Raw genomic sequence first — 15,310 nt, 5'->3', positions numbered from 1 at the left:
TTTTTAGATATCGACAGACTTGAATGAGAATTATGACAGACATTGAAGTCACCAGCTTGGATTTTTTTTTTTTTTTTTGGAACTTGTGAGTTCTGTGATGCGTATTTTCTGTTCTTCTGTGCTGTGTTGGACTTTCGTGCTTGAACCTGCCCTCGATAGAATGCACGCGACAAATCCACGCTGTCTTGACCTTTCTTCTCTTCAGCTTGAGGTGGACCTCTCCCGTCGCAGCCGACGGAAGTCTCTCTCTGATGGGGGGACACTCTGGCTGCAGCTGGAGAGAACCCCCTTCTCTCTTGCTGTCATGACCATCTCGTAACCCATCCCAACCTCTCATACGCCGAGCTAACGTCTCTCCCGTCGACCTCGTCCAGACCACAACACCTCCTCAATCATCTCAACACGCAAAAATTCCATGCCCCCCAAACAACCGTCCCACTCCCTCTCACTCCCTAATCCTCCTCCTCCTCCCCCTCCTCATAAGGCAACTCCTCCAAAGTAAACCTGGGCTCCCTCTCCCTCAACCCCCTCCACAAATCCTCCTCATCCAACATCAAAACCACAACCCACCTCCCCTCCCTCTGACCCAGACCCATCACCGTGAACCACGCCATCTCCAAAATCGCTCCGATCCCCTCCGGATGATCTCTCCACAATTTCCCCGTCTCTCCCGCGGACACACCCGCCGGTCCGACGAAGACGACTAAGCGCATGGAATTCACGACGCGCACGATCGTTCGCTGTGGACGGGCGCGCTGCGTGGGCGTCTGCCAGTCGATGCAGTGCCGGGCTAGGGTGAGGGATTCGGCGCTTAGGGTGGGGGAGAGGGTGAGGAAGGGGACTCCGACGCTGTGGCGGAGGGTTTGGAGGATGGAGAGGAGGGCTAGGGTTTGGGTGTTGTGGTGGTGGAGGAGGATGGCGGCTGGGGTGGGGTTTGGGGGGGAGATGGCGAGGGTGGTGATGGAGGTGCGGTCGATTGGAAGGCGTCGTGGGGGAGTTGTCGTGGTGGTGGAGCGGCGGGGGAAGGATGCGCGCTGGGCGTCGGAGTGGAGTTCGGACATGCTCATCAGTTCACGGTGGGGGGAGGTGGTGATGCTGGTTGAGCGGGTCGTCGTGGAACGGTTCTGGCTGCGGAGGTAGGCTTTTTGGCAGGGTCGGAGGTCTTGCTCTTCTTCTTGGATGGATTTCATGGGATTGAGACCGAGGCCGACGAATTTCTCGCGGAGTCCTTCGAAGGAAGTCGAGTTTCGGAAGCGCTGGCCCGTGGCTTTGAGTGTGCTCGTAGCATCTTTGACGAGTTGTCGCTGGCCCAGTCCCTCGAAGGAAGTCGAATGTCGCATCTTCTCGCCCGCGGTCTTCGCTTTGGCGGTGACATCTTTGATCAGCTTGACGCTCAGACTGGGAAGAGAGTTGGAGCGTGCGAGGGGTGGGCTCGAAGAAGGGAAGCGGTTGGTTGCGGCCGCTCTTGGCTGAGTCTTCTCTTCGACCATGAGGGCGGTGATCGGTCGGACGAAGGTCTTGATGGCATGGCCGGCGATGGTCGCGGTGGAGCGGAGCTTGGCTCTAGCTTCTTTGATGGTGGTGAAACTAAGCTTCCTGGGCGAATCGTTAGCACCTGTCAATTGACGGAGTGACCGCTCTCTGGCGGACGGCATGGTGGTCGTATGGCTGGCTGGCGGCGTGGTGGCAGAGTCTGGAATTGGTGGAAGGGAAGAGGCTGATATAAGTAGTATTGGAAATCGAAGTGAGAGGTCGATGTCAGCTGTCAAATCGAGTGAATGGCGGCGCTGTCACATGACAGATCTCCAATGACACTTTGTCATGTGAAAGTGAAAGAGTGAAGTATACCAGGCTTCAGGCGTTGGAAATGAGGTCACGAGTGAGGTAATGCTACATCAGCATGTGAAAGCTCATAGGTCGGTGAGGGAATCGTTCAAGAGTACCAATCGATCATTGCCAGAACCAACGACTCAGCGTAGAGTAGAATCTCCAGCACTTCTTCCGGCACTCCTTCGGTCGATCGCCAATCCCCATGGCCGCGACAGGCCCTTATCACACCTCGCGCCAGCTTCACAGCACCGAAGGCGATTTTGTAGCCTTGCGCGCTGGGATTTGCCCAGGTCTGGCAAGTTTGCCGAGCTTCGGAGACGCATGAGGCGTATGTCTGGTCGAGGTTGTGGCATTATGCGAGAGGCCGTGCTCTTTTTAGAAGGATGTCTCCCGCAGCTTTCAATGGCCTGTGACGCAAACGCGACTCGTTCATTCTTCGGCCAGTGCCTTGGAACGAATGTTCAATGAGGCGATTTGAACTCTTGACGTCCAGTATTTGGTCTGCCGTCATCCCTCATGATGCGCCTTGCCTCTTGCGCTCCAAGATCTCCATCCTCAATCTCTCACCCGCCGCCTGTGTCTCGACCATTCGTCCGACACCAGTCTTCCAGCCTTCTTCCAGACCTTGCATCTCTCCTGCGGCGTTGGCCTGCACAGTGCGCCTCGACTGCTGGATCTGCTCTCCTTCGATTTTCGCAGCCTCCACCTCTTTCTCCAAAGCCCTCAACTCGTCTTCCAATGCACTGTTGCCGATCAACCACGCATTCTTGCCATACGTCTCCAACAAGCTGAGGTTGATCTCCCTCCCTCGCAAGTATTCCGCGCTCGCGTACGCTTTTTGCAATGCGACTTTCCACGCTTCGAGGTCTCCTTTAGCTGGCGCATCCAACAGCTCGTATCGACTCAGATCCAATCCACCGCTTTTGGGTTGGCCTGCTGCAATGCGCGCATGCTCTGCCTCGATCAGATCCGAGTATTTCGACTCGCGCATAGCTGGGATAGACGGGTGTGAAGTGTTCATGTGTTCGGGGTCCAGTTCAGCCTCTATCAAGGCATTGGCAGCTGCGAGCGCATCTACTGATGGCGCCGCATCAATGTATGGGAGCGCATCACTGGAGCTGAGGATAAGGGGCATCGTCGTTGTGTATAATAGCAGGAGAGTGAGCATACCTACATTTCTGTCGAAGTGAAGAAAGAGGTCCACGGGTGAACCCGCACAAATCCACGCTAGCGAGGATCGTTGGCCGGAACGACTCAAGGCGGCAGCAAACAGGCATACCTTAACCATGTCTCGACTTTCAACCGACATGCCCTGTAAATATTGTATACGAAGCTGACGGGCTCATTAAACTTACCAACACCCACATACGGTGCCCACTGCATCCCACATTTTCTTTTTCGCGAGGTTTCTCGACCTGTTGCCACCACCCAAATGCAATTCGACAGCAGCAGCGTCCATTCTCACGTAGCATGAGAGCATTGAACACCTCCTAACCCACAAGCTCCCCAAAGCACAATCATGGCGCGCTCGCCTTTCCCTGTCATCGTGCTGGCCGCGGTGACACTCATGCTTCTGGCCGTTTTGAACATTTACCACGGCGTCGACACGCCAGTTTTCGATTTTCTAGACGAAAAGGTGCGGCCTCGAGTCTTGTCTGGACACGACCTTCCAAACGACGATGGAGATGAATACCTTGTTGGTGTTGGTAAAGCCGACATTACAGGGCCCGTTGTCGAGATCGGCTTCATGGGCTACGCCGACGTCAATCAGGCTGGAACTGGTCTGAGGCAGCGTCTGTATTCCAGAGCTTTCATCGTCGGAGACAAAGTCCAGCCAAAGGATCGCTTTGTGTATCTGGTCCTCGACACTCAATCTGGAGATACAGCCGTCCGGTATGGCATTCTGCAAGCTCTCGAGGAGCTCGGAGGAGAATTCGCATTGTATGGTCAGCACAATGTTGCCGTGACCGGAACCCACTCCCACAGTGGACCCGGTGCCTGGTTGAACTACCTCCTGCCCCAACTGTCCACCAAGGGCTTCCATAAGCCTTCCTATCAAGCCATCGTTGATGGTGCTGTTGCTTCCATCAAACAGGCACACCATCAACTCGCTCCTGGCTACCTGCACGTTGGAACGATCGATGTCAAAGATGCAAACATCAACCGAAGTCCGTATGCATATCTCGCCAACCCAGCGGAGGAGCGGGAAAAATACCAGGACGATGTCGACAAGACGATGAGTGCGCTTCGTCTTTCTCACGCAACATCCGCCGGCAAGAAAGACATCGGCGTCTTCACCTGGTTTGCTGTTCACGGCACGAGCATGCTTGCCAACAACACTTTGGTCACTGGCGACAACAAAGGAGTAGCCGCCATTCTTTTCGAGCACTCCCTCGAGGATCCAGCTTTCGTCGCGGGCTTCAGCCAGGCAAATGTTGGTGACACGACGCCAAATGTTCTTGGGGCGTACTGTGAGTCTGGTGATCAGGAAGGCCAGATGTGCGACTTTGAAACAAGTCTATGCGGGAACCAGAACGAGCCGTGTCATGGTCGCGGACCATACTTTGGACGTGACGATGCCGGAACGGCGTCGGCGTTCGAGATTGGTCGTCGTCAATTCGCGGCCGCTCGGACATTGTTTGATGACAAGAGTGCATTCAAACCTGTTCGAGGCAAAGTTGTCAAAAGCCTGCATCAATTCGCAGATCTCAGCTTTTATGAATTCAACCTTCCGAACGGCACTGCTGTGAAGACTTGCCCTGCCGCACTTGGCTACTCCTTTGCTGCTGGAACGTCCGACGGCCCAGGCGCTTTCGACTTCAAGCAAGCTCAGCCAAACGATCCGAACGCGAATCCTTTATGGAAGGTAATTGGCGGTGCTTTAGCCATTCCAAACGAGGAGCAGAAGGAATGCCAACGAGAAAAGCCGATCCTACTCGATGTCGGCGAAACTCACGTCCCGTACGATTGGGCTCCGAACATCGTCGATGTGCAACTTCTCCGTGTCGGTCAATTCTTCCTTGTGGTATCCCCCGGCGAGGCAACAACCATGTCCGGACGCCGATGGAGGGCTGCAATCCATGATTCCGCCAAGTCCTCATTCAATGACCTTGAGTCCGAGGAACCTTTCGTGGTCCTTGGAGGGCCGGCCAACACCTATACACACTATATTGTCACACCGGAAGAGTACTCCGTCCAGCGATACGAGGGTGCGTCGACACTCTACGGACCCTGGACGTTGGATGCCCACATCAACTTGACGTTGACCGCCCTTCCATACCTCTCTTCATCGTCCGCTAGACTGCCAGCCCTCGCAGCTGGGCCAGATCCACCAAACAATGTTGACAGAAGCTTGAGCTTCATCACTCCAGTCGTAGTCGACACTCCTGGTCTGCTCAGTAACTTTGGCGATTGCACCACGGATGTCGAAGAGAGCTACGCCCCTGGCGACACCATCTCCGCAACCTTCATCGGCGCCAACCCCCGCAACAATCTCCGCCTGGGTGGGACTTTCGCTGCCGTCGAGAAATGGCAAGAGGACTATGGGTCGTGGCAGCAAGTCCGAGACGATGCAGATTGGAGTCTCGTCTACGAATGGAGCCGTGGGCTGACCGTAGCTGGCACGAGTTCAGTGACCATTAGTTGGGAGACGAAGTGGGAGACTGGAGCATGGCGTGGAGAGGGCGCCAAGCAGGATGGCGATCGCTCCGAGTTGTTCTTGAGAGACCCTGATCTTCGTGGAAAGTACAGACTGCGATACTATGGTGACGCGCAGTCGTTGCTTGGCTCGATTGATGCTTTTGAAGGCACGAGTGGGGAGTTCACCATCACATAATATGCTGTACAGCACACATACGATATGCTCGGATAGCGGGCATTACATACTAATCGGGGTAGAGCCGGACTTGAGCTTCTTTCTTTATGTCTTCTCCGATTCCGCGCTTTCGGCGTAGATATCGATGAAAAAATAGGTTACTTCCAATCCGAGTCTCAAGCACAACCAGTTGTCCTCGAAGTTGAGTATCGTACTCCACGATGTCACTAATCCAAGTTCTGTTCAGCTTTTTTCGGGTGTTTGGAACGACTTACCTGGCTGACGATTTGCTCGCCTCTCCTGAGCTCAACAAGATTGCCTATGGTAGTCAGCGCATATGGATGAGAGTCTGGACTTACCTGGAGAGAGATGGTTGTGCTTGCTCTGGAGGTTGGAGGAGTGGTGCTGCGAGTTGAAGAGTCTGAGTGCTGGAGAGCGTTGCTTTATGTACTGATGAGGAGAGAGTCTTTGTCCGAACATAGAGACAAGAGCCTTGTCATGAACAAAGAATCTGAGGTGGTGGACTCAGACTATTCTCGTACACAAAGAGAGTCTTGACATTGGTCTGCCACAAAGCATACAACAATGTCGAAACCAACTCATCTCGCTGAACTACAGTTCCCATTATGTAGTGCTCCTTACAAAGGGCATGGTAATGTCACCACGAGCGTACATGTACGTCTAACTCCTGTGTCTCAGGAGAAAGCAACTACGAAACACGCCTTCACCTCCAATCATCACTATCAGCAAGATCGAAAATGGCTCCAACAACCCGTGCCTCAACTCGCTCCCAGACAGCGGCAAGCGTAGCAGCGAACCAGGCCAGGTTCCTTGCTGCTCATCCTGATTATGCATCGTTCTACAATCCTCAGCTAAGTGGTTTAGAAGATTCCGACTTTGAACGTCCGGGAACGAGAGCTCAGGACGCTACGAAGCGGTTGCGGTCAGCGCCGTCACTCGAATGCGATGTGGAGAATACCTACAGCCTGACGAAAATGCCGAAGATGTCCATGCTGGACATGCACTTTTCAAATATTGTTCTGCATTCGATGGTGGAGGAAGAACATGGCGCTGCTAAGTCTCAGTGAATTGGCTGTAAGCGCGGGGCATTTGCATAGCCGCCCATGCGGCACAGTATGTTATCTCAGCGCCTGCAAGGGCTCTCAAAGTGGAGCATGCTGCATCATCCGTCATGACTGTAGCCGGCAGAAGCACTGCTCGCGCTATTCTGGGTAATAAGGGCCCTTTCTCTTTTCAACCCAATGCTCCAACAGTCTCACCATGGCCTGACTTCTTTCTCTCATTGCACGGGAACCCTTTCGCCTGATTTCCACGTCCTGCTCGAGAGCCTCTCTCAATCCGGTGACCGGATCCGCACCACATTGCAGCAAAAGCTTTGCTGGCTCTAAGCGTAGCACAATGATAGCGTGCTCCATGGCATATGAAGCATCGACACCGGCCGCTATCAGTGGTCTGATGACAGGTAGAAGGCATCCGTTCTCCAGATCCCGTGTTTCGCCGATGGCTTTCTTCACCGGCTCGCAGCCACGGCCTCCGAATTTGTGCACGTTGGCGCCGCGAGCAATGAGCTCTAGTGCGACGGGAAGGTTCCTCTCGTAGATCGCTAGGCACAAAGGCGTGCCGATGTCTTTCTCGTGGTTGTTGTTGAGGTATCGAAACTCGTCGTTGTCGGTATCTATGTCAAGGTGTTGCTCGTCGAGGAGGTAAGAGAGCATCGGAAGTGAAGCTGCAAGATCGTGGCATCTCGACACAGCGTGCAATGCCACACTCTTTGTTAGGTCGGCACCTCTGGCCACCAGGTACCTTAGGAGTATGATATCTCCGTTGGCTGCAACCTGGTTCAGGACATGGAGCGAGTCGTCGTATTCATCCTCTGCGAGGTGAGATCCGCAGTCGAGCCTGCGGCAATCGGTTCTATTGATGTCGACTCCTTGATCGAGAAGCCAGTCAAGCACGATTCGGTCGGATGCGAAGTTCCTGGGTGGTGTTAGGGCGACGAAAGATAGCATGAACGCAATGAAGAAAAAACTCACTGAAGGACCACATGACCAAGTGCTTTCATGTCGCAGCCAACATTGGCCAGAACCTGTAGACCCTCGAAGGAGCGCGTGATGTGAATGTCAACGTCTTCCGCACGGGCGCCATTTTCGAGTAATGCACGAAGCACGTCAGACTGGGAGTCGTGCCTTCCTGACCTCACTCCGCCCTTCGACTTGAGCCATCCTAGGTCAGTACATTGCAATAGGTATTTCAAACATATGAGTGAGAGTCCAAGAGAAGTGCCATCCAGCTGCGTGAAGTGGAGGCTTTCTCGTGGAGACACTCATGTTCGTTACTATTACCTACGATCGCGTTCGAGCATCGCAACCAAGCCCATGCACGCTCGACGTAGCGCTCATCTACAGAGTCTTGCGACTCTGCTCGATGCTCTGAATCGGAGTGTGAGGTAGTGAAGTGAACGAGGAATGTCTCTCACGCTGACGCGAGAGGGTCGCGCTAGTTCTACTGCTGACATTCGGACTCCGGAGGAGCACAGCCCGCGACATCAACACGAGAACAACCACGACCAACTCGTCCAGTGGTCGATGAAACAATTTAAGCACTTCTGATGCTTCATGATGCCATTGCAGTTGCACCGAAGAGTGACCAAAGAATCAGTGGAGCTCAAGTAGACAATTTTCCTTCTCCTGGTCGTTCTGACCGCTCATGACATCACGCACGTAATGACGGGATCAATGCCATTGCACGACGCCATGAGAAGTACCAAATATATAACAGAGGTACCTCGCATCAAACCTTCCTCTGGAGAAACCATTGACCGTTCTCGAACACATCTCGTGACATCCATTGAACATCTGAAGACCAAAACCATACCACATTATCCACTCCACGACTCTCCAACATACAACATGTCGACCGACCAAAGAGACCCTCTGGAGATCGCCAAGCAGGCTGAGCGTGACCTGAACACACAAGAGGCCAAGGGCAACAAGAAGACGCAGCAAAGCGATACCGGTAAGTGAATAGCTCTCGGATCGCCTGCAACCTTCCACTAACTTCCTCAACAGCCACAGAGTCCGGCATCGATGCCTCCGCAACCACAAAATTCCCCGGCAGCACCGTGACTATTGGCTCCGCAGCCTCAGGTGCTGGCGACAACCGCGACATGCCAGAGGGTGGCATTAACCCAAAGACCGGACAGACCGCCAAGGCAAGAGACTTTGAGGGTGTCGGAGGACCAGAGGATAAGGAGCGCGTCGCGGCGGATGTGAGAGGTGGAGACGAGGACGTCAAGGCGAATGAGAAGTAAGAGTTGTCCCATATCCAGTCTTGACAGCTGCTCAATGAGAACAATTTCTCCATGACCGAAGAAACGATATTCACACCTCCCTCGTCTTCTTGAAACCAATATTACCCTCCTCTTTCAACCCCCATTGATTCACCTCTTGTCCAGTGATTACCCGTCTCCTCAACATCACGTCCTCCTTCCTCCTACCCTTGCCCACCTTGCCTTGCAAACCACTATCTGCCCAATCGTAGAACACCGCCCACACGCCCTCCTCTTCCTCCACGGCCACCCATCCCTCCCATCCATCGAGCGTCACCCGTGAGTCCTCGTTCTCCTCGGTCGTCCAGTCGTATGAGCCGACATGATGTGCGATACTGCCTGTCCGAGTAGCACAGCAGGCACGATGCGAATCCTTATCGATGTAGATCCAGTTCAGTACCGGCGGATCGACGGAAATGGTGCTCACCAGCCCACGGGTGTAGCATCGATCGTTATCTGGGTATGCAATATAGAATCCCGTGAACGGATGCCATCCATTCGCTGGTAGATTCGTCTCCGGGTTCTTTCTCACGATGTAAAGCTTGCTATCGTGTATCGTGAGGATGGAGCTGTGCAGAGGATGTGAGGAAGGCAAGGGAGGGTCGGTCTCGACGTCTAGGTGGAACTTCAGCATTCGGGTTTGGTTCGCGGCGTCGGCATTTTGCTTGTGTTGTTCGGAGACGCCTTGGGCTACGCCTGTTACGACGGAGATACCGGTTGGCATTACTGTGGCCAGGGACAGGGCCAGGCCAAGGATTGCGTCGACCATGGTGGGCGGTCCTGAGGAGTGGAGCTGCTGCTGGAAGTCGTAGGTATGTTTGCGAACGGTGGCTTGATGACAAGCAAGAAAGAATCGAAATGGACTTAGCTGTGGCATATACTGAGGACAGTTCCTGTCTTTAGCAGTTCGTTGAAACCGCAGAAGTTGGTTGCATGCTCTGCGCGACAAGGATGTCTTCGTTCCTCGTCATGCTTGCATGGATCGGAATTGGACTCCGGAGAGGGGTGAGAGGCGAAATGTCGTTCATGTTGCCCACGTGGTCGTCATGAAATCGCCAGTTTCGTTCATTCTTCTGCAGGTTCTCCCTCCAAGGACGACGCAGGAGGACGTTCGGTCAGTCCCTCGTCGTTGTCAGAAAGACGGTCTGCAATGCCCCGACAAGGTCGATTCATGTGATGCGATCGACTCGAGCTTTGCCCAGAATGGGCTAAAGGTAAACAAGCGAGAAACGGCTTTGAGCTCCACTCTGCCGGAGGACTGGCGATGATGTCGTCGCCCTTCATTGATGCCATTCCTGTATCTCGCATTGAAAAGGATCAATCGTGTAAAGAATAGAGAGTTTTTGAAACGAGATGAGAAGACAAATGAATGTCCAAAAGTGGTGCAGGGTGAGACCAAGCAGGAACAAATCCCAGCACGACGCGCCATCTCGATTCCCAGCCTCGCGGTGCCAAGCTCAAGTTCACCTCTTTCACTTCCTTCGATCTACTGCGCCTTGACATTGACACATGCTGTGTTCTCGATCCACCCTTCGCTTCGAGTCTTGATTGACTTCATTCGTTGATCCATTACTTTCTTCTCCTGCGAGCGGAGAAACAATCGACAATGCCACATCGGTAACCTTGCTTCAGATTCTATGTATACAACCCAGCAACAACACGACAGCATCCGTCTGGTTCTCCTCTCTCTCCGAGCACCTCGATAGACCTTTCTGCCACGACGGCAAATCCCCCTGCGGCTGATAATGGCATCCAAAATGGCCACCAATGGTCCTCACTCCGCGGGTATCTTCGCCGACATGACTGTGGACGGGCCCGAAATAGGTACTCTTGTGCTGGTGGTGGATCGTGCAAAGAACTTGCCCAACCGGAAGACTATGGGCAAACAAAATCCATACTGTGCGGCGAGGTTGGGCAAAGAAGCGCGAAAGACAGAGACGGATCGTCGAGGTGGACAAACGCCGAAGTGGTGAGGCAGCAACAGAGAAGAATGGGAATTGGAACACAATGCTGACAGGCACATTACACAGGGACCAGGAACTTCGCTTCACCGTTCACGACTCGCCCGACTACTACAACCTCAAAATTTCCTGCTTCAGCGAGGATAAGCGAACGGACCTCATTGGAGAAGCTTGGGTTGGTCTGAACGATGTCATTGTACCCGGAGGAGGAAAGGCGGATCTGTGGCAATCGCTCAACTGCAAAGGAAAATACGCTGGCGACTTGCGGATAGAGTTGACGTACTACGATTCACGAGAGAAGCCGGTCAAGGGAGAAGAGATTGTGTCTGTGGCGGATGAGTTGAAGCAACAATATGGTGGCCTGCAGCCGAAGGTGAAGAGGAGGCCACTGCCGAGCAACCCAAATGCTCCCGTCACGACACCTGTGGTTATACCCGAGCGTCCGCAACCCGGAAGGGCGAAACATGGACCACGAGATCTGCAAATGCATGCTCGTACGAGCTCGATGCCGCCGCAGACTTTCAACTATCCTCACTCGGCAGCGACGCTGACAGGACATGGCCCACTCCACCAGGATAGTCCTGTGTCGGCGCACGACCAGAGTCAGCAATTCGGAGAATACGATGCCAACCCAGATCCGGAGGTCTACGACCCTTACGCCAACCAAGCAATGCAACAACCAGACTTCCTGCCTCAACTGGCGCCGAGCAGTCGTCAGCGTGGTCTGCCTGCTCAGCCTCGATTTGCGCAGAGACAGCAGAGTCATCCTATTCCGCAACCTCAGCCGCCACATCAACATCCACAATCGTTGCGTCCGGCGAGCCACATTGGTCTGCCGCATTCGCACTCCGCACCAGCTGCGCCTACATTGCATGCGGAAAACCACGAATATGAGAATGCGGGCTTCCCGCCTCAGTCGAACTGGCCGCAGCAGATTCCGGATGTCGAATATCAATACCAGCACCTTCGGCAGCAGAGGAGGAATGATGTGCCTCCGGGTTGGGAGCAGGAATATGGTTCTGCACATCCTAGTGTGCAGCCATACGTCGAGAATGACATAGCATCGTCTCCGCCACCACCGCCACCTCCGATGCACTCCAACAGCTCTCCAGCTGTGCCGAATTATGCGTCCACGCATGCTCATCCGTATCAGACTCCCACCGCGAGATACGGAGCTACACCGCCAAGTGTGAGACAGCAACACATGCATGGTTCTTCTCCTGTACAGAGCATTGAGCGCGGCTACACGCCGCCTCGGACAGCTCCCCTACGCGCGCCTCCTGCTAGAGCTGGCTCCATGGATGAATACGGCAACTCGCCGTATGTCCGGAGCTACGAATCAACGCCAAATCTCACTCCACAGCATCAAGCATCTTCACCTATCGGACAAGGTCTTGCGGGTCGTCGCAGTTTTGTCGATTCCAGCACGCCGACTCGACCTCATCCTCTTTCGCAGCAAGTTCCTCGAGCGAGAAGCCCAATGCCGTATCACCGCGGCGCTTCCGAACCACCACAAGAGTATCACGGCCGTGAACAGAATCCACCTGTCAAACCTCGGGCTAGCTCACCGCAACCGCCGGCTGCCCGATCATCCGCCGCCAGCAAGCCCACCAAATCAAGCTTTTCGATCCAATTCCCGGTCCGCGCCTTTGAGTCGGCGGATGGTTCTCCTCTCTCTACCTCTCAAGCTTCACCGACTCGCGTCCTTCCAACCCGCATGGCTCCAACTCCCGTTCGCAAGTCTGTCTCTCCACGCCCGTCCTTCTCGGAGTCTCCCGCCATCCCATTCTCGCCCGACTCTTTCGACGTCCACCGTCCCACTTCGGACCTCGGACAGGCCTCCAATGGACCCATCGTCGGCTGGCACGGCCAAGAGATAGATCCTTCGGACCATCTGCCTGTCGAAGCCTGGGCTCCGGAGCCGACACCAAAGGGCACGAGTAACGTCGGACCAAAGACGTATGGCTTAGGACGGGACCGGGACTTCGGTCCGAGAACGGCAATTCCGAGCACGGGAGGCAGAGTGGGTAAAGACACAGTGATCAACGTACGTCTGAAGGCAGCGAGCCAACCCCCTCCGGAGCCAGCACAGCAAGGCAGGAATCGATTGCAGAAGAAGAATTCCCCGGGTCCCGCGCAGAGCCCAGGAGGGCAGGACTTCCGCAGTCATGAAGGATTCAGCCCGGTGCCGAATCCGTATGAGAGGTCGTATGGCTCGCCATCACAGCCTCAATATCAGCAGCAACACCCGTTCTCTCGATCCCTTGGAGGTGGAAGGGAGAGCAGTGCGCCACCAAGCGTGCCGCCGAAAGTCCCGCTTGGCTCGTCGTATGGTCAGCAGCCAGTCGATGATTACTATGGGACTGATGCGTTGACTCGCGAGATTTCGAGTATTGACCTTGGAGCGAGGAGGAGAGAGAGATTGGGAAGTGCGCCGCCGCCTGAGACTGGCGCAGGAATGGGGAGAGACCCGACGAGGGAGGCGAGGTTTGTACCTGTTAGGAGTCATCGGGAGAGGGGGAGTTTGTGGTGAATGGGCAACGATAAATGGGAATTCGGGGCGGAGTTTTGAGGTTACGATCAATGGCCCGGCATGGCATGGCAAGGCGTTTACATGGGAGGCAAGGCTGATCTTCATTGTAGTCATGGTGCGCGATGTATCAAAGGAAGACATGTACCACTATAAGACCTCTTCCGGTGCCCTCGTGGTCCTCACCCTCTTCAAACCCCCAAAGACTGGCTCTACTACTACGTACATCCATTGTACTGATACGTGCCTTGTTTGCCGGGTAGCTGCATGCCTTTCACTTCTTCTCGAGACTCTTCTCAGTGACCCCAAGCTTTTCCATCTCGACCTTCAGGTCCTCAGGAGGATCTGGACCATGTACCGCCCGCAAATCAGCAATCATATTGCCCAGCTCCACTAGCGAAGCTGTATGCGTTCTTCTCCTCCAGAAGCCTTTGGCGCTGAGCTGCCACTGCCAGCTTACACTGCGCATAGACCTCGTCATGATTCTCTATCTCTTGTTGCTTGTTGTGTAGCTCGATGTCTCGATGCACAACAGTTTGCCAAGCTGCATTCCTTGAACGCTTGGCTTCACGACCGCTGGGCGGAGCATTCTCGCTGAGATCACGCTTCGCCGGCCTGTGGTTCTGAGCTGGCGGCATTTGCTCCGTCGTTGGAAGCCGATAGTGCGGAGGTGCTGCGATCGGAGTCTGCAAATATTTCGTACTGGCGTCTGTTTGGATAGGCGATGACTTCGGTACAGCTACTGATGGCTTCTTTGGAGTTGATGGGACTGAGGATTCTCCAGACTGTCTCCTTTTGATGCGATCCTGCTTCAGGTCTTCTGTTGCTTGCCATGTATCTGGATTGTCCAGCTCGTAGCACTCGAACCAGCGGTCGCGCAATTTGCGGAAGTATCGCCGTAACAAATCTGCCGTCTCTTGGTGCTCGACTGGGACCAGACTGTAGAGCTCTTGATTCGTTCTGTACAAAGTGGACGCCAGTTTGCTGAAGTAGCCTTCTCTGATCTTGTCCTCGATGTCATTGTGGAACACGCCGTTCCGCTGGCCGTATGTGTGGATGCAAAGACAGACCTCGTCAAAGTCTAGTTGAGCATAGCGCGCCGCTTCGTAAACTTGGCGGTATGTCTTCGTCTGATCTTTTCGCGCATCTCCATACTTCTCATGAATCAATTTTTCTTCCTTGAGCTTAGCGCTGATCTCTGTCCATTGGTACCTTCCTGACAATAGATTCACGCCCTCTCGTTGCATGTTCCGCGCCGCCTCTCGAATCTTAGCGCAATCCATCTTCACGAAATCTCCTACTAACGCTAGGACTTGGAGCCATCTCAAAGCAATAACCTCTTGAGTCATTGCATACATGTCGTCGGGAAGCGCTGCCTTCAGCCAGCTCTCGGTGTCCATTGTCGATTCAAAATCTTGAATCTCCCTTTGCAAGTCATCAGTCACGCCGTGTCTCAGAGCTTTGAGGCATCGAAGCTGGTGCATTTGCAAAGCCCATCCAGTCCTAGGCGTGATGTTGCGCTTGTCAAGTCTGTCGCATGTCCATTTGTAAGAGACTTCAATGCGGTCTGCGTCATACAGTCTGTGATCGGGTTCGGCGTCGAGCGTCACAGGTTCATCGCTGGTTGTGGTGTCATCTTGAGGCTTCGACGTGGCGGGCGCAGTTTCCTTGAATGTGATTTTGGCCGGCGCGGTTAGAGCTCGAGCTCTTCTCACAACAATTGATGAGGGTTCGACCGTGGGGCTTTCCGATCGCCTGCCATCGTCCTCCATTGCTCTTGTGTTTGTTGTTGGTGTTGGTGTTGTGCTGTGTCAAAGTGTCAGCTG

General features: G+C 54.2%; 7 protein-coding genes across 7 annotated transcripts; 3 read left to right on the top strand and 4 right to left on the bottom strand.

Moving 5' to 3' along the window:
- Positions 1–452: 452 nt before the first annotated feature.
- MYCGRDRAFT_88827 (uncharacterized protein) lies at positions 453–1,655 on the bottom strand (the record flags this gene model as incomplete). The annotated part of the gene is made up of 1 exon (XM_003855915.1): positions 453–1,655. The coding sequence occupies one exon, from the start codon at positions 1,653–1,655 to the stop codon at positions 453–455; it is 1,203 nt and encodes a 400-aa protein (XP_003855963.1).
- Positions 1,656–2,344: 689 nt separating this feature from the next.
- On the bottom strand, positions 2,345–2,965 carry MYCGRDRAFT_83408 (uncharacterized protein; the record flags this gene model as incomplete). Its single annotated transcript, XM_003855914.1, has 1 exon — positions 2,345–2,965. One exon carries the CDS (start codon positions 2,963–2,965, stop codon positions 2,345–2,347), a length of 621 nt encoding a protein of 206 aa, XP_003855962.1.
- Positions 2,966–3,147: 182 nt separating this feature from the next.
- Positions 3,148–5,665, top strand: MYCGRDRAFT_65151 (ceramidase like protein; the record flags this gene model as incomplete). The annotated part of the gene is made up of 2 exons (XM_003857637.1): positions 3,148–5,484; positions 5,554–5,665. The coding sequence occupies 2 exons, from the start codon at positions 3,350–3,352 to the stop codon at positions 5,663–5,665; spliced, it is 2,247 nt and encodes a 748-aa protein (XP_003857685.1).
- A 1,008-nt stretch (positions 5,666–6,673) lies between these two features.
- On the bottom strand, positions 6,674–8,091 carry MYCGRDRAFT_102079 (uncharacterized protein; the record flags this gene model as incomplete). The annotated part of the gene is made up of 2 exons (XM_003855913.1): positions 6,674–7,642; positions 7,699–8,091. The coding sequence occupies 2 exons, from the start codon at positions 7,725–7,727 to the stop codon at positions 6,868–6,870; spliced, it is 804 nt and encodes a 267-aa protein (XP_003855961.1).
- A 420-nt stretch (positions 8,092–8,511) lies between these two features.
- Positions 8,512–9,026, top strand: MYCGRDRAFT_106843 (uncharacterized protein; the record flags this gene model as incomplete). The annotated part of the gene is made up of 2 exons (XM_003857638.1): positions 8,512–8,680; positions 8,734–9,026. 2 exons carry the CDS (start codon positions 8,575–8,577, stop codon positions 8,973–8,975), a joined length of 348 nt encoding a protein of 115 aa, XP_003857686.1.
- A 19-nt stretch (positions 9,027–9,045) lies between these two features.
- Positions 9,046–9,717, bottom strand: MYCGRDRAFT_33930 (uncharacterized protein; the record flags this gene model as incomplete). The annotated part of the gene is made up of 1 exon (XM_003855912.1): positions 9,046–9,717. The coding sequence occupies one exon, from the start codon at positions 9,715–9,717 to the stop codon at positions 9,046–9,048; it is 672 nt and encodes a 223-aa protein (XP_003855960.1).
- Positions 9,718–10,536: 819 nt separating this feature from the next.
- MYCGRDRAFT_106842 (uncharacterized protein) lies at positions 10,537–13,487 on the top strand (the record flags this gene model as incomplete). The annotated part of the gene is made up of 2 exons (XM_003857639.1): positions 10,537–10,962; positions 11,024–13,487. The coding sequence occupies 2 exons, from the start codon at positions 10,739–10,741 to the stop codon at positions 13,485–13,487; spliced, it is 2,688 nt and encodes an 895-aa protein (XP_003857687.1).
- Positions 13,488–15,310: the final 1,823 nt, after the last annotated feature.

Source organism: Zymoseptoria tritici, chromosome 1 (genome assembly GCF_000219625.1).
Source record: "Zymoseptoria tritici IPO323 chromosome 1, whole genome shotgun sequence".
In the NCBI taxonomy this organism is placed as follows: domain Eukaryota; kingdom Fungi; phylum Ascomycota; class Dothideomycetes; order Mycosphaerellales; family Mycosphaerellaceae; genus Zymoseptoria; species Zymoseptoria tritici.
Note: the sequence above shows the minus strand (reverse complement) of the source record. Positions and strands in the feature narration are given on the sequence as shown.